General features: G+C 41.5%; 1 protein-coding gene across 1 annotated transcript in view; it reads right to left on the bottom strand.

Moving 5' to 3' along the window:
* The window catches only part of LOC309546412 (sodium/hydrogen exchanger 2-like), a 112,002-nt gene that overhangs the window by 71,516 nt on the left and 14,184 nt on the right, over positions 1-26,302 (bottom strand). The window contains exon 2 of the mRNA XM_082246073.1: positions 12,792-13,255. Coding sequence (XP_082102199.1) covers positions 12,792-13,255 — 464 coding nt within the window. The remainder of the gene's footprint in view (positions 1-12,791; positions 13,256-26,302) is intronic.

The following is a 26,302-nucleotide window of genomic DNA, read 5'->3' as shown; positions in this document are numbered from 1 at the left end:
TAAGTAAATACTTTGTAGCGCCACCTTTTGCTGCGATACAGCTGGAAGTCGCTTGGGGTATGTCTCTATCACATCGAGAGACTGAAATTTGTGCCCACTTCTCCTTGCATTCCTCCTTGCAAAACAGCTCAAGCTCAGTGAGGTTGGATGGAGAGTGTTGGTGAACAGCAGTTTTCAGTTCTTTCCACAGATTCTCGATTGGATTCAGGTCTGGACTTTGACTTGGCCATTCTAACACCTGGATATGTTTATTTGTGAAACATTCCATTTTCGATTTTGCTTTATGTTTTGGATCATTGTCTTTTGGAAGACAAATCTCCGTCCCAGTCTCAGGTCTTTTGCAGACTCCATCAGGTTTTCTTCCAGAATGGTCCTGTATTTGGCTCCATCCATCTTCACATCAATTTTAACCATCTTCCCTGTCCCTGCTGAAGAAAAGCAGGCCCAAACCATGATGCTGCCACCACCATGTTTGACAGTGGGGATGGTGTGTTCAGGGTGATGAGCTGTGTTGCTTTTACACCAAACATAACGTTTTGCATTGTTGCCAAAAAGTTCGATTTTGGTTTCATCTGACCAGAGCACCTTCTTCCACATGTTTGGTGTGTCTTCCAGGTGGCTTGTGGCAAACTTTAAACAACACTTTTTATGGATATCTTTAAGAAATGGCTTTCTTCTTGCCACTCTTCCATAAAGGCCAGATTTGTGCAGTATACGACTGATTGTTGTCTTATGGACACAGTCTCCCACCTCAGCTGTAGATCTCTGCAGTTCATCCAGAGTGATCATGGGCCTCTTGGCTGCATCTCTGATCAGTCTTCTCCTTGTATGAGCTGAAAGTTTAGAGGGACGGCCAGGTCTTCGTAGATTTGCAGTGGTCTGATACTCCTTCCATTTCAATATTATCACTTGCACAGTGCTACTTAGGATGTTTAAAGCTTGGGAAATCTTTTTGTATCCAAATCCGGCTTTAAACTTCTCCAACAGTATCTCGGACCTGCCTGGTGTGTTTCTTGTTCTTCATGATGCTCTCTGTGCTTTAAACAGACCTCTGAGACTATCACAGTGCAGGTGCATTTATACGGAGACTTGATTACACACAAGTGGATTCTATTTATCATCATTAGTCATTTAGATCAACATTGGATCATTCAGAGATCCTCACTGAACTTTGAACTTTGAACTTCTCTAGAGAGAGTTTGCTGCGCTGAAAGTAAAGGGGCTGAAAATTTTGCACGCCCAAGTTTTCAGTTTTTTATTTGTTAAAAAAGTTTGAAATATCCAATAAATTTCTTTCCACTTCATGATTGTGTCCCACTTGTTGATTCTTCAAAAAAAAATTACAGTTTTATATCTTTATGTTTGAAGCCTGAAATGTGGCAAAAGGTCTAAAAGTTAAAGGGGGCCGAATACTTTCGCAAGGCACTGTATGTTTCCCATTATGCTCAACTACAGTACAGAGTGGGAAATGTAGTTCCAAAGCATCTGGGGTGCTAAGGTTCGCCATCACTGATCTAGACCTACAGTGTGCGCTTGTGTGTATGAAAGTTCAACTCTATCAAGCATTCATCCTTCTTTGGGAGCAAGGGAAATATTCACATTTATAGCATCACTATAGGTGGACTGCGGCTACACCACTGATTCTTGAGGAAGAGGAGGACAATCCAGCGGGATGTATTATGTGTGTGGATAATAAAAAAAAAAAAAAGGATCTATTGTACAAAGGAAGAAAGTTTAGTTCATAACCCTTCAAGTTCAAGAATATAATATATCATCCCAAGCTGTTGGCCTGTTTAAGCAGTTTAAACTGAAAAAATATCTCCGTGGGCACTGCATATATCTGCATATGCCTATAACAATGTTTAAGGTCAACTGGAGGTAAGTCACATGCCTGTAGCGTGTGAGAATATACTTATTACAACTGCAAAGAATGCAAATTGGATGGTGATTTGAGTTGTCATTCTGCAAAGAATATCTCAATGGAGACTAATAAGTAACCGAGGGCCCATCTGTTCAATATTAAAAACTACAAGCAGCAATAAGAACACTGATTAAACTACAGCTCTGATCCTTTACAGTTATCTAATTATGGAACCAAATAATTAACCTAAGGAGGAAATGCCGAAGAGAGCCAAATGAAACTTCTCTCAAGCTAAGAGTTTCAGTGTGAAACAGGTAGGACTGGTTACAGGCAGCTCGGTCCAGTGATATGGAAACCTAAGCATACTGATTGCATATCAATGAACAGGGGTAATGTTTAGTATTGGCTCTTCCACTACTATTATGTGTTAATCTTATCATAGCCTGAAGCTGGCAGAATACAGTGTTCACTTTATCCTAATCTGGAGTTTGACTATAAAAGATCTGGTTAACACACAACATGGTATAAATTCATAGAGTAAGGCCCTTTTCACACACGGAGTCCGTTCAGATCTGCCTGTCAGTTTTTTTTGGCGGATCTGAATGGACGCCCCATGCATCTCTATAGGGCATCGGATGTCAGCGGAGACATGTCCGCTGACATCCGATCCGATCCGTCAAAACCGGTTGGATGGAAACCCTATTTTCCATCCGTCTGGCGGATTGGATGAGAACAGACAGACGGTCCGTTCCCATCCGATTCCCCCATAGAGAAGAATGGGAACCTGACAGCTCTGTCTCCGCATACATCACGGAAGAACAGCTGTCATCCGCCTGCTCAGCGGGGGATGGGTGGATCGATCCCCTGCTGAGAAAAACGGAGTCCGCCTGACGGACTCCATGTGTAAAAGGGGCCAATGGATACACACTCACTGGCCACTTTATTAGGTACCTCTACTGTGGAAGTCAGCGCCCAATAGGAGACGACGTAACGCGTATAGGAGCGAAGCCTATCCTGCCAAACGCTACATCCTCTCAGCTGTGCGGAGCTTGTATCTTATATGCACTGGTCTAGTGCTTGTTTTGTGAGTACTTTATTTTAATAAATACCTTGCTGATTCATCTATACGGAAAGCATTAGATCTGTTGTGCTTTTCCCTTTCTATGCCCAGTATCTGCTTCTAGTGAGAGTGGAACCTACTTTGGGAATTTCTATAGGTGTTAGAGCTGCAGAATTAATCGTAACAGAATCGAGATCGCGATTCACTCCCCCTGACGATCTTAACAGGACACTTGCTCGATTCTTTACATAGCTGTGAGGGAGCAGCTGTCAAAAAAAAAAAGCCTCCCGCAAAAGCCTATCAGCATTAGTCTCCCACTGAACTGTAAACACAAATGATTATATTGTATCTTTTCTTTCCCTCTGCCGGAGGAAGGAAGTTTAACCTCTTAAAGACTAAACCTTTTTCCTACACTTGTTGCTTGCAAGTTAAATCAGTTTATTTTTCCTAGAAAAGTAGTTAGAACCCCCAAACATTTATATATATTTTTTTTAGCAGAGACCCTGCAGAATAAAATGGTGATTGTTGTAAATTTTTATGTCACACTGTATTTGCGCAGCAGTCTTTCAAACGCACTTAATACACTTTAATGAATAAAAAAATAAAAAAAATAAAACAAAACCGTTAAGTTATCCCAATTTTTTTTTTATAATGTAAAAGATGTTACACAGAGAATCATGAGAGAATCGTGATCTTTATTCCAAGCAAAAAAATCGTGATTCTCATTTTGGCCAGAATCGTGCAGCTCTAATAGATGTCCTAATGAAGATCCTCTACACCATCTTGTGACCCTTGCGGGGTAAAGCTGTTTCTGACCCGGGTTGATTCTTGGTTCAGTGTGTAAGGTGAGAGGCTTTGATTTCTGGTGGCGGTGAAGTGGAGCACACCACAGATTTTTAGTGGTGATCACAGATGTGAAGATTTGTTCTCACGAGTCACTCTTATTATTTGTCACATTTTTTGGACACTGGAAACACTTGTATACATTACTTTTATTTTTCTAATTTCATGTTGCATTTTTTCTGGCGCAGCACTGTATATTTGTTTACTTTATTAGGTACACCAATGGCCTCCATAGCCACCAGATCTCAATCCAAAAGAGCACCTTTGGAATATGGTGGAACAGGAGATTCTTATCATGGATGTGCAGCCAACAAAGCTACAGCAATTGCGTGATGCTATCATGTCAATATGGACCATGGGTAATCCGTGAGGAATGTTTCCAACATCATTCTGAAGGCAAAAGGGGGTCCAACCCGGTACTAGCACGGTGTACCTAATAAAGTGGGTGGTATATATATATATACACACACACACACACAGTATCTCAAAAAAGAGTACACCCCTCACATTTTTGTAAATATTTTTTTATATCTTTTCATGTGACAACACTGAAGAAATTACACTTTTCTGCAATGTAAAGTAGTGAGTGTACAGCTTGTATAACAGTGTAAATTTGCTATCCCCTCAAAACAACTCAACACAAAGCCATTAATGTCCAAACTGCTGGCAACAAAAGTGAGTACACCCCTAAGTGAACATGTCCAATTTGGGCCAAAAGTGTCAATATTTTGTGTGGCCACCATTTTTTTCCAGAACTGCCTTAACCTTCTTGGGCATGGAGTTCAGTTTTACATCAATTTTTTGCGCAATAAACAAAAAAAGAGCTAAAATTTTGAAAAAAAAAAAAAACAATATTTTTTTACTTTCTGATATATAACATTCCCAATAAGAAAAAAAAATAATAAAAAATTTAATCCAATATGAATTCTGCTATAGATCGCGTCTAAAAACTAGGGGATAGATTTATGTCATTTTTATTTATTTTATTTTTTTACTAGTAATGGTGGCGATAAGCGATTTTTAGCGGCACTGTAACATTGCGGCAGACAGATCGGACCCCTAACTGACATTTTTTACACTTTTGGGGGACCAGTGACATTACTACATTAATCAGTGCTAAAAATAGGCACTGTTACTGTACTAATGACACTTGCAGGGAAGGGGTTAACACCCGGGGCGATCAAAGGGTTAAATGTGTCCCTGGGGGGTGCTTTCTAACTGTGGGGGGGATTGACTTGCTGCATGAATACAGAGACCTGTGTTCCTAAATAAGAGGAAAACAGGATCCCTGTGTTCATAAGTGACAGAATATTGGTCTGCCGTGTTTACAACGGCAGACTGCCATTCTGTCTCCATGGGGAGCGATCACGGGTGCCCGGCAGGAATCACGGCCGCCGGACCTGCTGATTGACTCCCCCTGTGGGCAATAGGTTCAGGTGCGCGCCTCGGGGCGGTGTGTACGCGCCCCCTGCTAGTGGTCCTGGGAAGCGACATACAGGTACGTCATTTTGCGGGACAGAGCCGACCTGCCGCACTAAAACCATGGCGGCTGGTTGGCAAGCGGTTAAAGGGGTTAATATGCATGCAACAGATATTATTCAAATAAAGCCTAAAAAGCAAAATGTCATTCAGTTTAGATAGAAGCAAGTAATATATGTTAATTTATAAAAGTCGTATGATACATTAAACATTATTGCATGGTTTTTTTTAGGGCTTCAGGATTTGTCACAAGGGTCCAGCACACCACAGCAAAGGAAATGAGCTGAGGATCACAGCTTAGTGAGGAAGTCTACACAGTGGGAAGCCAGAAAGGATTAAGCTGTGCTGCTGTGATGTGCTGTTGCTTGTTAGAATTGGGATGAAAACTTCACAGTGGAGGAAAGGTAAAAGGTTATACAAATGTTTTCTTAAATAAAATAAAAAAGGTTATTTGTTTTATATACTAAATACAATGGTAGGTGAAAAACAGCACATAACCCTTCCAATGACGTGCACATAAAGTGAAAGTAATCAGTGAGTTGCTAACGCTATTCAGCTATGCTGGAGTTAACAAGTTTGCTCAGTTTACCTAAAGTGGTTGTAAACTTTAGACATTAAATATAAACAAAACAGATCCTTCTATAGTGTGTACTTGTTTCAATTAGGAGCACTAAGTGTCATCTCTGTCTGCTGCCTCGTTCCTCTGCTATCCGCACTTCTGACAAGTTTTCCTGACACCACAAAAAAAAATGTGACAGGGGAGGGACTTTCAGCAAATGGACAGCCTCAGCTGTGTCCATGTGAGCTGTTTCAAGAGGGGTGTGTCTCTTACCTCCAATCAGCTCTCAGAGTTCTCCTCACTGAGCTCTGCAGAGTGTAATTTCAACTCTCTGTCCCTTTTTTTCAGAACTCTCAGGCAAGTTTATAAATTCAGCACGTTAAATGGGTGTAGAAAAGAGAGACAGCAATAAACAGGTACACATTATGTAGGAGGATTTGTTTCACCTCTGTGTATAACCTGAGAATAGTTCCCTTCATTGGGTATATTTAAGGGTTTACAAGGACTCTCCCGCCAGGCTGAACAACTTACAAGAGCAGCCCCCTGTAAAAAAAATGAAGCCTCAATGCCAGATCACACCAGAATCACATGGGAATGCACTCCGCACACAGCACATATCCCCCCGCCGAAGCCTGCTGAAGAGGAAGTTATAAAGCTTGATTTTTTACAAAGGGCTGCACCTAAAGATTCCTCAACCTGGTGATTTGAGTTCTATGTAATCTAATACAACCAGCCCTTTATGGTGTAACTGCCTCTAACTACCTCTCACCCTGCTTTTTGTATCACTAATGAAATTCAAAGTCCCAAGATGTGTTTAATTTGTATTAGTGACTGCAAGAATCCTATTAGCACTTTTGTTTTGTTTTTACATGAGTCTTACAGAGGTCAAGAGACATCAAGAAGCCTGCAATGGGAATAGCTCTGTAGGAGAATAGCTCTGCTGCACTACTAGCACGGGTTTTCACATCACCAGATTCTTGACAAATGGGACTGGGAAAGAATGGTTCAAAGACCTAATAACTACAAAAAAAGTTGAAGTGCTCAACAGACAGAATGTGCTAACTGCATGCATTTCAAGGTTAACCACTTGACACCCGCACTATAGCCAAAAGACGGCTACAGCGCGAGCTTGAAATGCCACGAAGGCGTACATGGACATCCTCCCATTCTCGCGCCGCCCGCGTGCCCCCTTGGAACTCGGCTGATCACAGAGCAGGGTAAAGAGACAATCACAGCGGGCCCGTTACTACGTGATCAGCTGTCAGCCAATGACAGCTGATCCCAGAAGTAAACAGAAGACAGTTACAGGCTTTCTTTTTCCTTCTTGCTGTCAGCGTGAAGAAAAGAAGAAAGCCACTAATCGGCTTCTGTTAGAGGGATGTCAGTCCCCCTAAGTGCCCACCAGTGCTGCTAATCAGTGCCCACCAGTGCAATCTATTAGTACCCATCAGTACTGCTAATCAGTGCCCACTAGTGCCACCTATCTGTGCCCATCAGTGCTGCCAACCAGTGCTCATTAGTGTCACATCATTGGTGCCTCCTGATCAGTGTCCACCAGTGCCACCTATCAGTGCCATCAGTGCCGCTTATCAGTGCCCATCAGTGTCACCTCTCTGTGCTACCTATACCTGCCCATCATTGCCAACAATTAGTGCCCATCAGTGCCACCCATCAGTGCAGCCTCATCAGTGCCTCCTGATCAGTGCACACTAGTGCTGTTTCATCACTACCCATCAGTGCCACTTATCAGTGCCCATCAGTGTCACCTTTCAGTGTCCATCAGTGCTGCCTCATCAGTGCCTATCGGTGCAGCCTATCATTCCCTCTTCATCAGTACCCATCAGTGAAGGAGAAAAATTACCTGTTTGCAAAATTAAATAACAAAATATGAAAAATGTTTTCTTTTTTTTTTTTTCAAAAGTTTTTTTAGCAAAATATAAAAAAACCCAGTGGTGATTAAATACCACCAAAAGAAAGCTCTATTTGTGTGAAAACAATTATAAAAATTAAATTTAGGTACAGTGCTGCATGACCACACAATTGTCACTTCAAATGTGAGAGCGCTGAAAGCTGAAAATTGGCCAGGTCAGGAATGGGGGTATAAGTGCTCAGTAAGCAAGTGGTAAGGACATGTCCACACCATCCTGCATGGTAAAATGGTTGCACTGTTATACAGTACCTTCTGTAGGGGCTGCCTACAGAACCACATACCTCAGTACACCAGCTCAGATATGGTCTTAAAAGTGGTTGTAAATCCACTCTTATAACTTTTACCTATAGGTAAGCCTTTAATAAGACTTACCTATAGGTACTGTAAATATCTCTTAAACTTGCACTGTTTAGGACATATTTACATTTCATCCAGCCGATGACGTCATCAGTCCATGCACTCTAAAGTAACGGCAGCCCGTGCTGTTCCTTCAGAGCCCTGTGCCGTGAACGGCGGCTCTTGCGTGCATGTTGGGAGTGATGTCATCACTTCTCCGGCCAATCAGATGGCCGGAGGACACGAACCAGGAAGCAGGACAGCCGAACATGTCGGCCGTGTCACCGGTGAGTGGGCAGCACTGCGGGGGCTTCGTTTCAAGGTAAATATATCATAATGTGCCAGTATGCGATGCATACTAGCTTATTATGACTTTGTCTTACAGGGTTTGTTTTTCTTTCATTTTTTTATCTATTGATGTTTCCTATTCTGCAACCTGGTGGTAATTCTATAGCCACAGGCTCTAAAAATGCAGGTAGTTATAACTACAGAACCAGAATTTCTTGCACACATCAGTAATGTTTCCAAAAGTGGCGCAAATGCTTACCTGAATTAGCTGCAGGTAGTTCTAAAGGAAACTATATTGAATTCCCAGGATTACTGTTTTAAAGAGGCAAAAACATATCTACTTGGCTTTTTTTTCATTAAAAAGGGACTTAAAAAGGGACTTAAAAAGGCATTTATCCCCCAAATACAGTTGGGCATATTTATTAAAAGAGTTGACACTCATCACTCAAAACATTGTTTGAATATTCACTTCAATTATCCAATCATGTAAAAAGCATCTGCACATGATTTGATATTCAAAGTGATCAGAAATTTGCTTTTAACATGATAATTGAAGATTTTTACCTTCTTTAGTAAATTGGTCTCATAATACAATTTGTGACTCTAGACCCCGTTGACACTATGTCGGATCCGACTTCGGGGCGACCTGTGAAGTCGCGTGCAGCGCGACTTCGGCGCAACTTGCACGGACTTCATAAAATGAATGTCTATGCAAGTCGCTCCAGGTCGCCCCGAAGTAGTACAGGAACCTTTTTCTAAGTCGGAGCGTCTTGTGTCGCTCCTATTAGAACCGTTCCTGTACTACACTATGGGACGCGACGGACCGCAACTTGTCAGGCTGACAAGTCGGGGTCCAAGTCGGATCAGTAGCACCCCATGGACGCACGTGGCCTTGCTTTTATTTGGCTCAACAGTTAAGGTTGGAACTTTTTTCACATTTCTACTGCCCCGGTAACCAACCACGTTCTGTTTTAGTTTTTTTTTTTTTGCCCCAAAAAGCAACAGAACAGATATAAATAATAGGATAATAACAGGTAAAATTAGGAGTTTAGGAAATTCAGAATTTCCTAGATCTTCCTCAACCGATTCTATGTTTCACTTCCTTTGGCTAGATGTGTACATATTGACAATTGGTAGTACTTTAGTATTCTTGGCACAAATCTTTTACTAGACAAATACTATACGGGAGATCTGACATGCAAAGTAATGGTAATATTTAACCAAACGATCATGTATAATCAACAGCTTTATTATTGGCACAAAGAGCAGTGGTCACGTATAAATGAGTTTTCATTGTACACCTTGGGATATAGTACAAAAATAAATGTTATATGTAGTCATGCACAACGCTCCATCCTAAAATATCAGTATGTATACAGGTGAATTAAAGAGGTTACTTTGGCGTTGACTAACTGATATTTGAAACCCAGGGATCAGATCCATACATGATCAAGCTTACTGAAACAAAAAGAGGTTATTTTGAAATAAATGGTGTATACATGGATAAAAACGTACATAGTTTTATCTATGACATACACTTATTTAGGAAAAGCAAGATAAACTGTTATGTTAATGTTCAGTAGCTCTTCCCTGTATATTTATATATAGATATGATATTTTAGCAAGTCAAAAATCAAAAGAAATCTCATTTTATTCTGTAATGTCCCCTTTCTGCGATATATTATGCACAAGATAAACAGACTGCTCAGGCCAGAAAATGAGAAGAAATTACAGTTCTCGTATAATTATATAGCGACAAGATTCATTACTTAAAAAATAGGAAAAACGCAAGTACAGTAGCTGATGATTTAAATTAATAAATACATTTTCACAACCGGATTCAGTCTCTGTGATCAGTAATAAAAGAGTAATAAGCATTCCTTTAAAGATGTAAAGCACTAAAAGTTTGGTATTGTGCTTCAAAACATTGTATCTAGGCAATTTTTTCCACAGTGTTGCTGTTAGTAGATCCTTTATTTTATCATACATCTTATGTCTACATGTTATTTTTTTAGTACTTCAAAATGTACTACCAGTGGGTCACCTTGTTCAGGATATGTAATACCCTAATAATATCTTAATGACACCACTAGTATGTTGCAGCCAGAAGGATAAATCCCTGATTCAAGTACTAAGGACACATTCTGTAGATGGTCACCATTTAGCTCTATATAATACCTGAATATGTACAGTATGTTAACTAGTGGAAGTATCACAGAAAAACATATTTAAGCCAGTCTAAACTCTAGTTTAAAAAAAAAAATAAAAAATTGATTCACATATGTATTATAAGAGAAGTTTTGGTTTTAGAACAAAAAAAAAACCTAAGTGGATACAGCATTAATCTGACGCTACATATTTCCCCCGCCTCTTATAAGACTGAGCTTCTAAGATGGCTGATTGCTCAGTTCCCAGTTTTCACTGAGCAGAAAGCTGGTGACTGTCAGTCAAAAGCTCTCTGCTCTGCCCCTCCAGCGCTCACTGGAGCGCCAGGGTGGAGGAAACGGGAACAACTGATCCAGCTGCCAGTCTAGGCTTCTGGGTGGATCCTGACTATAAAGTCTGGATCTTTCCCAAGCTTGGGCCAGCTGAGTGATTTCAGCTTTAGCCCACAGTCATCTGAAAATGGGCCACAGGAATGCAGATTGAACTGCACTCCTGTGACCTACAGGAAAAATATAGCCAAAATAGCTTTAATTAAAAAAAAATACTTTCTATTACCCTCAGCCTCCTCAAAATTCCCTTTTTTTGCTGTTGTGACCCAACTTTATGTTGGAGGGTGGCTACATTAATTTCAGATGGTCCCAAATATTTCTGCTGCATGGTGCAGAACAAGAGGAAGCTGAGGATCCCAAGAAAGAAGCAAGGTTGCAGTGGGAAGAGAGGGACACAGGAGAAGACATGAAAGTGAGGTGCAGGCTGGAGAGGGAAGCCTTAGTGTGCTGTGTTTCTTTTTTGAAGAAGTGCTATTATTGCAGAAACATCTAAAGAAAGAGTCATCTATTCTACAACCATCATTGCCCAGCTTGGGGACTTTGTGGCCTTTACTGCATCCATCGACATCCGGTCTGCTGAGACAGTTATCGAGCTACAGACAGGAAGGGATCCAAAGGGCATCTCCGTGCTTGAGGCTAAGAGTCTATGTGAACCACTGATCAATAAAGTGATACTAAAATATTGTTTTTTTCCTGCTCTGTGCAGTGGTTTTGCACAGAGCAGCCCAGACCCTCCTCTTCTCGGGTCCCTCTTCGCTGCTCCTGGCCCCTACCTCCTGTTGAGTGCCCCCACAGCATGCAGCTTGCTATGGGGGCACCCGAGCCGAGCCACAGCTCCATGTGTCCATTCAAGCACAAAGCCTCAGCCCGGCCCCACTTCCTTTCTCTTCTCATTGGCTGACTGACTTTGATTGACATAAGCAGGAGCCAATAAGGAGGGGAGTCCCAGGCAGCCGAGACACTCTGGCAACATTGCTGGATCTAGATGGGTTTAGGTAAGTATTAGGGGGGCTAAGGGGGGCTGATGCACACATAAGGCTTTTTATCTTAATGCATATAATGCATTAAGATAAAAAACCTTCTGCCTTTACAACCACTTTAAGAGGAGCTCGTCCTGATCGGTGTCCTGTATTCTGATTGAATCCATCCGGCAGAACTGGAGATTTTATGGTTTATTTACAAAAACTGGAGAGTGCAAAATCTTGAGCAGCTGTGCATGGTAGCCAATCAGCTTCTAACTGCAGCTTGTTCAATTAAACTGACAAAAAAAAAACTGGAAGCTGATTGGCTACCATGCACAGTTGACATCTCATTGGTTTCTATTTATCTTGCATTTCTCTAATACTTTACATTTGTTGTGTATATACCGCACCCATGAGCATGAGTTGTTAGACTCCTTGACTGTTTTTTCAACACACAATGTTATCACAATCATATATTAGTCATGTTGTCACTGATTGTTGTACTTAGCTTTAAACTTTTAAAAGTGAAGGTCCTACCTAAAACAAGACGTTGCGTCCTATTATGCCTAGTAGTACACTTGGCCCGAATGACGGCGAGCACCGACAAACAGCCCATGTGTATGGCAACCAGTCCAAAAGAAGCCAGACGAAGGCTCCCGATCAACACTCTCAGCCAATGGCTGGGAGCACTGACTGGAGTGTTCTGGTTGGAGGGGAAGGAGGGTGTTCTGGGGTCCTCCTGTCAGAACACAATAGTAGAGAGAGACCGCTGTACTAACATTAGATTATTAGTACAGCAGCTCTGACCTGAGCTGGGTTGAATAAAAAATAGTGGTGTGTACGAGGCTTTACCCTTGACCACAGACGTTTTCTGTGTGCCCCTCTCTGACTTCATTTCTTACTGAAAAGTTAAAAAGGTGAACATAATTTTATACTGTTCTACAACTAAAAAGTGATATCCAAAATCAATTAACTTACCACAGTGATAGCATCATTCAACAAGGACTCCCCAAATACTAAAATGTAGAGTTGTTCATTGACGTGGATATTTTCAAACACAGCCAAAACTGCGACTGGATCTACAGCCGAGATCAAGCTACCAAATAGCAAGCACTGTAGCAATGAAATGTTTAATAGCCCGAAGGCTTCTATTTGACATATTCCAAAAAGGGATATCCCAATTCCAATGGCATTCCAAAGTGTGCCTACCACTGCGTACCAGAATATTGTGCCCACATTGTCAAAGAAGGGGCGCATAGGGAGAAAGTACCCTGCGTCAAGCACAATTGGAGGGAGAAGATACAAGAAAAAGACATCTGTCTTCATGGCTGGAGGAGACTTTTCATTTACTGCAAATATTATTCCACCAAGAAGTAATCCGACCAAGATAAGGAGACAGCTCTCCGGGACTATGGTAGGCAGCCTGTGGTAAAGATGGAATCCTGTGCGACAAAAAGAAAGGTCTTGTTTTAATAGGTTTTCAAATACAGGTTTTCATATCGCAGAAAAATGAACGAAGGTGCCTTTGTTAGAGTGATACTGAACTCTGTTCTATTCAAGTATGTATTCTCAACTCAGAAAAGTACCTTCTATTGCTCTCAGCCTCCTCCAAATTCCCCATTTATATCACTGTTACTTCCTGTTAGAAGGTGGATACATTTGTGGCACTTTTCCACTGCAAGTACCGGCTCGGCTCTACTCGGCCCTGCTTGGCCCGGTTTGCTTTTTCACTGCTGGTACCGCATGGTACGGTGTTGGAACGGTTCGGTACAGTATGGTTTGCTTTTCCACTAAAGTAGTACTAAAGTTAATTGGGTGGGATAACAACGGGGTAGGTGGGATTCTCTGACCAATCAGTGGCTAGTAGTGACTGCATGCAAAGGATTGTGGGATATGGTACCGGGTATGGTACCTCTTGGAACCACAATCGAGGTGGTACTTTGTTCTTCTTGGTCCCACTATATGTGGGAACATGGCCAACCTCTCTTGCTTGATCCTGAGATGGAGGACTATGGACTTTTGGATTTGTAGTGTACATGACTTCAACTAATGTGCACTGCTTGTCCCAATCAAAGGGAAGTGAGGGGGGAAAAGAGAGGTTCAAGGACTCACAGAGGATTTTACAAGGGAGTAGCAAAACACAGAGAGAAATGATTTCATGATTACACAACCATTAAATGGCGTATAGATTACTTCGGAGGATATTACCTAGTGGCATTTGAAGTTAGAAAAAAATAATTCTCCTCAAAACCAAATATATACACAGCAAGACTTTTAAGGAGGTTAAAAACCTTATTGACCATGCTTATCTGCTTCTGTTCTGCAGATAATGAGACTCTAGTTCACTTTAAAAAATCCTTTGAAAATGTGTGTTCAGTGGGTGGGACTGCCTTTATTATAATCACAGTATTAAGTAAGACATGCAGCCCAAGACAAGCTTTTAAAAAAAAAAAAATGCAGCACTCTAAGTGCCGGTTCACACTGGTGCAAGGCAGGAACTCTGCGAATCGCATCGCACCCGACTTGCAAGCAGTTCACACTGCCATATGCAAACTGCTGGGAGTGTCAATACAAAGTTAATGACAGATTAGTTTGCATATCGCAGTGTGAACTGTCAATTCAGACAGGAATTGGATCGTATATGTGTGAACACCCATGCAAACCGATTCTGGTGCGGACCAAAAAAAGGGTCCTGCACGAGTTTGGTCCGAATGCGATGCAAATTCAGCCATACAATATGTTTGGCTGAATTCGCATCACACAGACATCGCATGTGATTTGCATAGCAGTGCGGTGCAGATCACATGCGATGTCTGACATCGCCATAGTGTGAACCATCACAGAGTAGTGCGATGCGAATCACATGCGATGTCTAACATCACTATAGTGTGAACCAGCACTAATGCTTTATATGTCAGGTTTGGTTTTTGCAGGAGCTATGGTATTGATTTACTGAAACTGGGGAGTGCAAAATCTGGTGCAGCTCGGCATAGAAACCAATCAGCTGCCAGTTTTTTTTTTTATCAAAGCTTAATTGAACAAGTTGAAGTTAGAAGCTGATTGGCTACCAGGAACAGTTGAACCAGATCTTGCACTCTCCAATTTTAGTAAGGGTCATTTCACATGGGCCTTCTGCCCGGTGGACTCCATTTTGCTCTGCGGGGATCGATCCGCTGATCCCCGCTGAGCAGGCAGATGACAGCTCGGTGTCCGCTTACTTTGCAGAAACAGAGCTGTCAGATCCCCGCTCTCCTTTATGGGAGATTGGATGAAAGCAGACCGCCTGATGAAAATTGAAAATATGGTTGCCATCTGTCCGGATTTCACGGACCACATCAGATTGGAGAGCAGCGGGTGTCAGCTGACATGTAACCGCTGACATCCGCTGCCCCATAGAGGTGCATAGAGCATCCGATCTGGTCCGCCTGAAAAACTGACAGGACCTGATCGGAAAGCTAGTGTGAAAGTGGGCTAAATCAAACCTTGTATGTATTTCTTGAAGCCTTCAGTTCCAGATTTCCGAAATTGGTCTATAATGGAAGTGCTGATGGTTTGCAGTCTTCAGCAGGCTTTTAACAAATTTCAATTGTTATTGAATTATAAGAAAGTATGCATAGCATACTTACTCATGCTGGCAAACGTACATTGGTTTGCCCCTCTCCATCACAGATGGCACTGTGCTTCCTGCTTGCCACTGCCATCTTATCCACTTCTTCTTCCACATTCATTTTTTTTAGATTTTAGTTCCACTCCAAAGCAGAATGAAACAGTTTGTGTAAATGATATGGGTATTTACAGTGTAAATCAACCTAAAAATGTCTTTTTTATTTTGGATATAGTGGAACAAGGTCAGAACCTGTCTGTGACAATGGGGCAAACAGCAAAGAAAAATCTCTCATGGTGACACAGACAGTAATAATTGATCATCCTAACATCTATATAATAATCTTGAGCAACTATAAAAAGAATCTGCATTGTTAATGAGCCCTTTGCTAAAGAACTTAAGTGTCCTATTCTTCATGTAAATCACACCCATCTGAGTTTCCATGAGTTTGCTGAGGGCAACCCATGCAGAAGAAATCTGTAGAGGTGTTATTAACTTACACTATGTTGCAAACAGCTTAATGAATCACAGTTGAGTAAAGGCCGTTCACAAAAAATGTTCACTTTGCAAGGTGAATGCTAGTAAGGCTTCTTTAACATGGAGCGGACCGTATTGCGATCCGCTCCGGCACTATTTTTTCACGGACACGGATGACACTTGTGTCATCCGCTCCGTATGTCCGCATATCATCCCATCCGTTTGCGGATGATATACGGACATAATGTATGTCTATGGGGATTGCGGATGTCAGCGGATGACGCCGCTGACATCCGATTTTGCATCCTTTCTGTTTTTTAAATGGAAGAAAAATAGGGTTCTGTTCCGTTCCAAAAAACGGAACAGAACTGAAAGCACGCAAATCCCATTGCCATTAATTATGTCCGTATATCACCCGCAAACGGATGGGGTGATATACGGACATACCGAGCGCCCGTGTGAAAGGGGCCTAAGGCTCGGTTTCCACTTGTGCGACTTGCGGTGCGACTTGACACATGTCAAGTCGCACAGCAAGTCAAAACCCATTGTTTTCAACGGGGCCCGTTTCCACTGCCGCGGCTTCAGTTGCGGCGACTTCAAAAGTAGATCGTGCACTACTTTTGAGCCGTCTTCAGTGCGACTTCCCTCTTTATATGAGGGACAAGTCTCACTGAAGCCGCAGTTTACTTTCGCTACAAAGTCGTGCTAGAAGTAGCACGACTTCGTAGCCGCACTAGTGGAAACCGAGCCTAAGTGAGACATTGAATACTCAGTCATGCGTGAGGCAATTAAATACGCAGAATTTTGATAGGACATAATTGGTTGATTAAACTTAACACAACTTCACCTTATCAGTAAACCTTCACTTTGCTACGTAAAGAGCCTCTACTTCTTTCGTAAATCATCCCAGTGTGCCAAATATACTGCAATCATGTAGATCCGAGATTCAGAAAATACACTAACTGGGTTTAGTATCTGTAGGATCACACTGTCACTTTCAATTTTTAGTACAAAGTATGTTGACAAAGGACACCCCTCTGCCATGCCCCCGAATACTAAGACCATAAATAATTAAAACTCAGAAAAAAAATTAATTAAACCCACTATGTTTCCTTTATATTGGTTTTTCAAAACAACAAATGCAATCATTTCGAACAGGGTTTCCTAACCAGGGTTCCATGGAACCCTAGGGTTCCTCCAGAGGTTGCTAGGGGCTCCTTCCACAATGAGCAATTTCTACCTCTCAGATAATTTCCCACTGACACCACTGATATGTTTAGCTGTAAGGTGGTAATTCCTCCCAATGTTCACAAGTACAAAACCTTTGTAAGCTAAATAGTGTATCTTTTAACATAATCATTAGACCAGAAGAGGAGACAGCTGAGGAAGGAGGGACTGAGGGACTTGATTTCAAAGAAAGGACAGTTGGGAGATATGCACTGTTTGGCAATGTAAACAGTCTAAACATACTAGGCCTCAAATTTTTGTTGACAGTGTAACCTCTATCCAAAACATGGAGAGTCAGATGGAGTAATGTACTCTGAAAGGTCTCCATCATTCATGTTCAGGTGTGTGTTTAAAGTGGAAGTAAACTCCTATGTATGATTTTTAACTATAGGTAATCCTATAATAAGGCTTCAACGTGCACCGTTTAGGAGATATTTGCTGTACATGCAGACGGTGACGTCATCAGCTCATGCGCTCTGAAAGAACTACATGCCTGTGCTGTTCCTTCAGAGCCGTTCTGTAAATAATGACTCCCGCACGGGAGTGATGTAATCGCCGGCTCGGCTAGATAGCTGAAGCCCACGAACTCGGAAAGATGGAAGCGCCTTCAGAGGTTAAAGTGCACCGCTGGAGGGCTTCGCTTTCAGGTAAGTCTGTGATAATGTGCTAGTATGTGAGGCGACTTACAGTAAACTGCTATTGGCTTGATTCTGTGCATCAGGATAAAAAGCCTTCTGTGTGTAGCAGCCCCCCCCCCCGCCCCATAACTCCTAATACTTACCTGTGACCCCCCCCCCCCGGGGACTTTCCCTCCTGATTGGCTGAGATGCAGCCATGGTGCCATTGGCTCCCGTGGCTGTCAATCAAAGTCAGTGAGCTAATCAGGGGAGAGAGGGGGCGTGGCCGAACGGCAGCTCCATGTCTGAATGGACACACGGAGCTGCAGCTCGGCTCGGGTGCTTGCTGTGGGGGCACTCGATAGGAGGGAGGGGCCAGGAGCAGCAAAAAGGGACCAGCGAAGAGGAGGATCCGGGCTGCCCTGTGCAAAACCAACTACACAGAGGAGATAAGTATTACATGTTTTTTATTTATTTATAAAAATAAAAAATAGACTTTACAATGACTTAAATATAGTGTTTTTCCTTGACTAATGCATACAACACAACTTTTTTAGTGGCTGCTCAAACTTGCAATGCAACAATGCAACGTCAGCTCTTTAAAATCACATATTAGTAAATGGAATTATTAATTGTTCCATGTGTCATGGAGATAACAGCATTCATATGGAAAATGATAAGCCATTTAATCATGCAGTACGTATATTACTCATCTGAAGTTCAAAACCAGCTTTGTCATCGCCATATAAAAGTAACTACTGCAATTGTGGTACAGTAATAAAGTGTTACAAATTAACAAAATGATTGCAGGAGCTTCCTTAAAATAGAGCCTGAGTTAGTTACTGTGTTACAATGTCTCATTACAGGAAAACCATAAACTATAGAGAATGAAATCCCAGCAAACCAATAAAAATTATTCCTTCATTGAAGCTTGGCTGGGCAAAGCCTATGATGTCTATGGATACATTTACATTACATTTAGATTATCTATGGATAAGTTACAATACTTCAGTCTGTCAAATACCAACTACCTGTCCATAATGTGTACCTATATTAGCATGACTTCCACCTAATTTAAAAATATTGGGAGAAACATTACCACTATAAGCAATTCATATAATGTATGAAACTAGAATATTGTTTTCTCCAAAACGGCAAGGGAAGTGTATAACAACTGTCAGTTCTTAAAGTGGAACTAAAGTCTGCAGGATACTTCCCTCAGTCATGGATCTCTCCCTCTCCAATGGATCCCTCCTTCTATTATGGATCCCTCCCTCTATTATGGATCCCTCCCAAGCAGGGATGACATGACTGCCGCACATGCACATCGAGTAATCTTTTAGATTGTAAGCTCTAATGAGCAGGGCCCTCTGATTCCTCCTGTATTGAATTGAATTGTAACTGTCTTGTCTGCCTTCATTTTGTAAATTGTTGGTGCTATATAAATCCTAAATATAAGGAAGAAGAAGAATTAATCTCAGCACTGTGCCAAGAAAGTATGTTAAAGTGTTACTAAACCCAGGAGCCTGCATTCACTATATTTGGTCTCCCACAGTAGACAGAACATGGAAATGCAATTTGTTTAGTAAATATAAACTGCTAAATACCTTTTCTCATCAGCAGTATATAGCAGTCTTTTAGTCTGGTTAAAGCTTGTAGGAGGCATTTTCATTCTGCACTGACTGTCCTATTAGGATGCAGGACCCCTATCCCTCTATCTCAGGGGTCTTGAAACTATGGCCCTCCAGTTGTTCAGGAACTACAATTTCCATCATGCCTAGTCATGTCTGTGAATGTGAGAGTTTTACAATGCCTCATGGGATGTGTAGTTCCACAATAGCTGGAGGGCCATAGTTTGAGGACCCCTGACCCTCTATTTGGACAGTGCTGATTGGCGCTGTGCGAAACACATGCCTCTCTCAAAAAAAAAAAAAAAAAAAACTCTCTAGCATTACACACCAAACTGAGCATGTGCATCCTGTCCCCTGACTCTGTATTATCAGGAAATATATTGGGGACAGTGGAAGAAGGAGAGGATCAGAAGATACAGGATCAAACAGCCTTTTTTTACACAATGCAGAAGATTAACTCCTTATGTTCCACAGTGAGTATAACAAGCATGCCTTAGAGGCGTCAAACTGGTGGCCCTCCAGCTGTTGCAGAACTACAAGTCCCATCATGCCTGTGAGAGTCATTCCCTTTAACTATCAGCCTTGCAATGCCTCATAGGACTTGTAGTTCCGCAACAGCTGGCAGACTGATTTTACTGTTGTGGGTTTAGTAACGATTTAAGTCTGCAAATGTGAAGCTCAGTGTACATTCACTAGAAGAATACGAACAGGGAGATATGTCTCTTCTGCAATAAAAAGCTGCCTGCTCATATATTTTTTTTAAAATATAGTTCACCTTTAATCCATTTTCTATCTACTGGCATTACTTTGAGATCCAACTAAATAGAAAAAAGTAAGATCAGCGCAAAACAACACTTAAATTGTATAGCAGCTGGACACTCAGGGTCAAAATATCAAATCCCAGCATATAACAAGAGTAAATACAGTGCAGCGCTCAATGAATGAATAAAATCATTAAACCATAAACATGAATATAAATGGAAATATAAAAGTCCCATGCAGTGACAATTGTGCTCCAAATAACGTTCTTGGTGATCAAGTGCCAGAAATCCTCCACCATTAAAGAGGTTGTAAACTCGTTCAAACATTTTTTTTTTTTTTTACAACCTGCAAGAGAAAGACATAATGAGCTAGTATGCATCGCATACTAGCTCATTATGAAATACTTACCTTAGAACGAGCCCCCGCCGTGCCGCTCTCTTACCTGTATGACGAGCGACATGTTCAGTCGCACGTCTTCCGGGATCGCGGCATCCGGCCATCTGATTGGCCGGAGCCGCGGTGACGTCACTCCCGCGCACGCGCGCGGGAGCCGACGGTCACGGCACGGGGCTCTGAAGGAACGGCACGATCAGCCGTTCCTTCAGAGCGCATGCGCCAGTGACGTCACTGGCTGCATTAAAGGTAAATATCTCCTAAACCGTACATGTTTAGGAGATATTTACAGTACCTATAGGTAAGCCTTATTATAGGCTTACCTATAGGTACAACTTCCTGAGGAGGGTTTACTTCCTCTTTAATGCAAGCCTCTCACCTCCAAGGCCCCTGAATGAAAACATGGGTTTAAATGCGCTTGCCACCTTTAAAGCAAATGGAAATTACCAGCAGAGATCCCCAATCAAACCAGGAACATCCAAGACAGGAACAGATAAGCAGCACTGATGGGTAGATAATCCAATAGCTCCCACCGGGCATAGCAGCAGCTGCACTGAGACGCGACTTTACGGAAGAGGTTTTGGCAAGCACAGCCGTGGTGTGGTTTGACCCCTCTCATTGCTCCCCAGGCATGGCGATGCCGAGTCCCCCACTCCAGAGCATGCCAATGAGGAGGATGATGATGGTACACTCCCACTGTGCCCCCCCTGGAGAAGAGGAATGCTTGTGCTCTTGACCAAACTGTCAAGCCATCAAATAGCTGGTGACATAACAGATCACAACTACAGATTAAACAGTGACTAAAATGGCAGCTTTCTTAACTTTACAAGGACAGGAGGGTTCAATCCTTCTTTAACTAAAGGTCTCTGTTATGTGATACTGGTATGCACCCTCAGGAAACAGCATACATTTTTTACATGAGGTTGATGTTGGCACTTGGAAGAGCATCAGATCAGGTACGCTATAAATCAGACTTCAGGTGAATTTTCATCTCCTGCTCCCAAGCTCTAGAGCAGCCTTTCCTAACCAGGGAGCGACATCATGCTGTCTGGGTTCCTTAGCAGGGCCATCAGACAACAGCATCCCTGATGATGGTATACCACTTATATATCTGGCGCTGCTTATTTCGTAGCATTGGGAGCCACTCAATCATGCACCAGGAAGCCTGAGACAGTTCCTGATATCGGAGTAGGGATCGGGAGCTGGAAAGACTAGATGCAGATGGGTAGATTTTCACATCCTTTCATGGTCCTCAAGTGGCCAAACATAAATTTAAACAGAATTAAATTAAAAAAATTACTTTAGGTCACCTAACCCCTCGGAGGTTGCTATTAAAAAAAATCAAACCCTTTACCCCCTCAGATACACTATATTACCAAAAGTATTGGGTACACCTTCCTTTACATGCACATGAATTTATTGGCATCCCAGTCTTAGTCTGTAGGGTTCAATATTGAGTTGGCCCACCCTTTGCAGCTATAACAGCTTCAACTCTTCTGGGAAGGCTGTCCACAAGGTTTAGGAGAGTGTCTATGGGAATGTTTGACCATTCTTCCAGAAGTGCATTTGTGAGGTCAGGCACTGATGTTGGAGAGAAGGAGAGAAGGCCTGGCTTGCAGTCTCCGCTCTAATTCATCCCAAAGGTGTTCTATCGGGTTGAGGTCAGGACTCTGTGCAGGCCAGTCAAGTTCCTCCAATACAAACTCACTCATCTATGTCTTTAGGGACCTTGCTTTGTGCACTGGTCTAAATCATTTGGTAGAGGTGGGATTATGGTGTGGGGTTGTCTTTCAGGGATTGGGCTTGGCCCCTCAAAAACATTATCACATGCTCCCACATGCTGATGTGTTTTTGCAAAAGTGAACTAAGCTTGAATGTTTTTCTTCCTAAGAAAAGGTTTCCGTCTTGCCACTCTACCCCATAGCCCAGACATATGAAGAATACGGGAGATTGTTATCACATGTATCACACAACCAGTATTTGCCAGATATTCCTGCAGCTCCTTTAATGTTACTGTAGGCCTCTTGGCAGCCTCCCTGACCAGTTTTCTTCTCATCTTTTCATCAATTTTGGAGGAACGTCCGGTTCCTGGTAATGTCACTGTTGTGCCATATTTTCTCCACTTGATGAGGACTGTCTTCACTGTGTTCCATGGTATATCTAATTTCTTGGAAATTCTTTTGTACCCTTCTCCTGACTGATACCTTTTAACAATGAGATCCCTCTGATGCTTTGGAAGCTCTCTGTGGACCATGGCTTTTTCTGTAGGATGTGACTAAGAAAATGTCGGGAAAGACCTACTAGAACAGCTGAACTTTATTTGGGGTTAATCAGGGGCACTTTAAATGATGGTAGGTGTGTACTGACTTCTATTTAACATGAGTTTGAATGGGATTGCCTAATTCTGAACACAGCTACATCCCCAGTTATAAGAAGGTGTGCACACTTATGCAACCACATTATTTTAGTTTTTGTTTTTTTTTTTTTACTTCCTCCCTTAAAAGATTTCAGTTTGTTTTTCAATTGTTCAATTGAGTTGTACCGTTTATAGGTCACATTAAAGGTGATAAAAGTTCTAAAATTATTTATCATTTTTTACATCACAGAAACCTGACAGGGGTGTGTAGACTTTTTATATCAGCTGTAGTGTATCTATCTTGTTCCTGGAGCTGTGTCTCTTAGAGCAGCATTGTTCTCCTAACTTCCTGAGCCTTTTATTACAGAGCTGATGTCATGGGGGACATTAGTCTGCCTATTCCCAGAATAAATATTGTGCCCCTTATGTATCCTACATATAGCATTTCTTCTTCTTTCCTATCGGTCAACTTCTGAGGCCAGCTCTGCTCTAATAGCCGTGGGAAAGGCTTGGCGTAAGTATAGGCTTGGACTGGCCATCTCTTCCTAAAGCCTAGTACACACACAACGATTATCGGCCGACCGATCGTCCGGAGTTGTGTTTTATTGGTTGGAATGTGCCTAAACTGCACACAAATTTTCTCGCCCGACAAAATTCTACTTCAGAAGTGATGTCATGTGTTGGATTGCTTTCTTTGTGTTCTTTCTTCTCTGAGCATGCCCAGTCTTGCTCATTAGATTTTTCCCTGTCGAAATCTGTACCGACTGCACGAAAATTGGCCGTGTTTTGACGGCGGACAAAAATTTTATAGCCTGCACACCAGATTTTTTTCGGCCGAAAAGTCGGAGTCGGTTGTCGGAAGCATCATACTAACAAGCCGAAAATCGGCAGATCGGACGTCGGACGAAAATTCCCGGCCGAATTTCGACTCGTGTGTACGGGCCTTAAGTCTTCTCCCTCACACAAATCAGGTCTATTAACATGGCCGAGGAGGGAAGGAGGAAAAGATGTGATGGCTGTTGAAACTCCAGAAGACCCTGTTCCCGGACAGAGAAATATTTGGGGATGAAAGAGCAATTTTTAAATGGAAGTCTTGGGCAGAAGAGGGGTGACAGCAGATCTTTTTTTTTTTTTAGATCCACATGAATATGTTAGGTAATTGGCTTACGTCTGTGTAGTTTCATTCACTGCACAAAGGTCCATAGTTTTCCTTCTGGAAGTGAAAACTGAAGCACTATGACCTAAGCCAGCTCTTGTAATTAGCCTCCTTGAGAACTCCATCATAAAGGACTTCTTTGCTGAGTGCTTCTGTCACTAGGATTGTGTAACAACAACAAACCATAGGACCGGCATTGTAAGGTGATGCATATATGTTCCCAGTTGTAGCTTGATTTATGAAACTATGGAAACCCATGCATATATGTATGTACTTATGTCTACCAGAATTATTATTATTTGTATGTACCAAAGTGTTTAAATACGCAATAAATTTTGTACATATTATACCTGGTGGTTTGTGTCTCACAAAGTCCCTTGGGCATTCTTTTTCTTTGTATCTATACATATCGTGACTAAAGCCCCGTACACACGTACCGATGGTCGGCATACAAATGTTCCTCTTTTCTCCCCGGGATGTCGGTGTCTGCTGAAAAGTGCAAAGACAGCACAAGGACAGCACAAGAATTTTGTCCGCCGACTGCAGAAGTGATGTCATGTAATGGTTAACTTTCCCTGTGTTTTCTATTTTCTGAGCATGCCCAGTCTTGCAAATCTGCGGTCTGTCGGCCGAATTGTGTACTGACAGGCGAACAATCGTCCGTTCTGGTGTCGGCATACAAATATTTTCATGTTTGCACGAAAGACTTTTGTCCGCGGATTGTGCGCAGACATCTGTCGGAGGCACCATACTAACACGCGTACAATCGGCAGATCCTTCGTCCACCGACGTTTGTATGCCGACGATCGGTACGTGTGTACGGGCCTTTAGACACTCACATGCCAGTTCTCCTCTGTTTCTTCAACTTCTATTTAAAAAACGCATGCACACTCAAATACAGGTACAAAAAAATACATTTATTAACAGAACATAGAGAGTTTTTATATATATATATATATATATATATATATATATATATATATATATATATATCATTGTATGCTTTTCTTTGTGATTGCCTGCAAATAAAGTCATAGAGGAGAGATTTTCAGTTGAAGCATAATTTCTTTTTTTTTCTTTTCTGAAAGGCAACATTTGCCTAATGCTCTGACTTTTAGTGGGATTGCCAAATGAATGCTATTAGAGATCTTTTAAATGTTCTAATTCTGTTGCTTGGCCTCAGCAGTATAAAATGCTTATCAATTATTAATAGCTGAACACCTTCCAAGGAACGTTTCCAGAACACTGAATCATACACCACAGTCCCCCCAAAAATATGCTTCTGCCCATTATTTGTAATAAACAGTACTTACTGTAACTTTATACACACTAGCTACTGTATCAAGCTCAGTGCTTTTTTATTTATTCTAATAGCTTTACACAATGCAACAACATCCACATGCAGGACACCCAATGTTAGAGGTGATTTATTCTTCCAAAGCAAATACACTTTTGTACACTGGTACTGACTAGTATTCCAATGTTTCTTATTTCCCTCAATTTCTCTCCATCAGTCAGCTAATGTGACCCCAGTACAGAGGAGGGTCAAACAAGGATGCTGTGGAGGCAACAGACATCATCCTTATTACTGTAACTGATGTTGGTTGTTAGGATGCCAGTGTCTAGAAAGTCTTAACCTCCCTGGCGGTATGATTCTGTCAGGAATTACATACCAAAAGCGGTACAATTCTTTTCATGGAAATTTGGTGTTATGTATTATAGGCCTACAATTCTTAGTAATTACTGACTTAAACCTGACCAAAACAAGAGTCTAGTAGACATCCCAGATGTGATAAATTTGAAACACAAACACGTGAATTATAATCGAATCAATAATATTATTTTATTATTTAATATATAATATATATAATAAAATTATATTATTGATTAGATTATAATTCATGCATTATATATTATATATTATATATATTATATTATGCATTATATGCATTATATATTATATATAGATATATGTGTGTGTGCATATATATATATATATATATATATATACATATATATATATATTTATGCATATATATATATATATATATATATATACCGGTATATATATATATGCATGCATATATATATATATATATATATATATATAATATAAAATGTGTTTTGTGTTTTGTGCAACGTTTTTTTTTTTTTTTTTGAATTTACCTCCCTAGTTCCGCTCATTGCTGCTGCAGGGAACTGAACTAGGAAGTGATCAGAGCGACGGAGACTGGCTGGCGGTCACAGCAATGAGAGATTATCGCTG

Source organism: Pelophylax lessonae, assembly GCF_965119305.1.
Source record: "Pelophylax lessonae genome assembly, chromosome: 2".
Taxonomy (NCBI): Eukaryota; Metazoa; Chordata; class Amphibia; order Anura; family Ranidae; genus Pelophylax; species Pelophylax lessonae.
The sequence above is the reverse complement of the archived record's forward strand: the minus strand, read 5'-3'. Positions and strand labels throughout refer to the sequence as shown.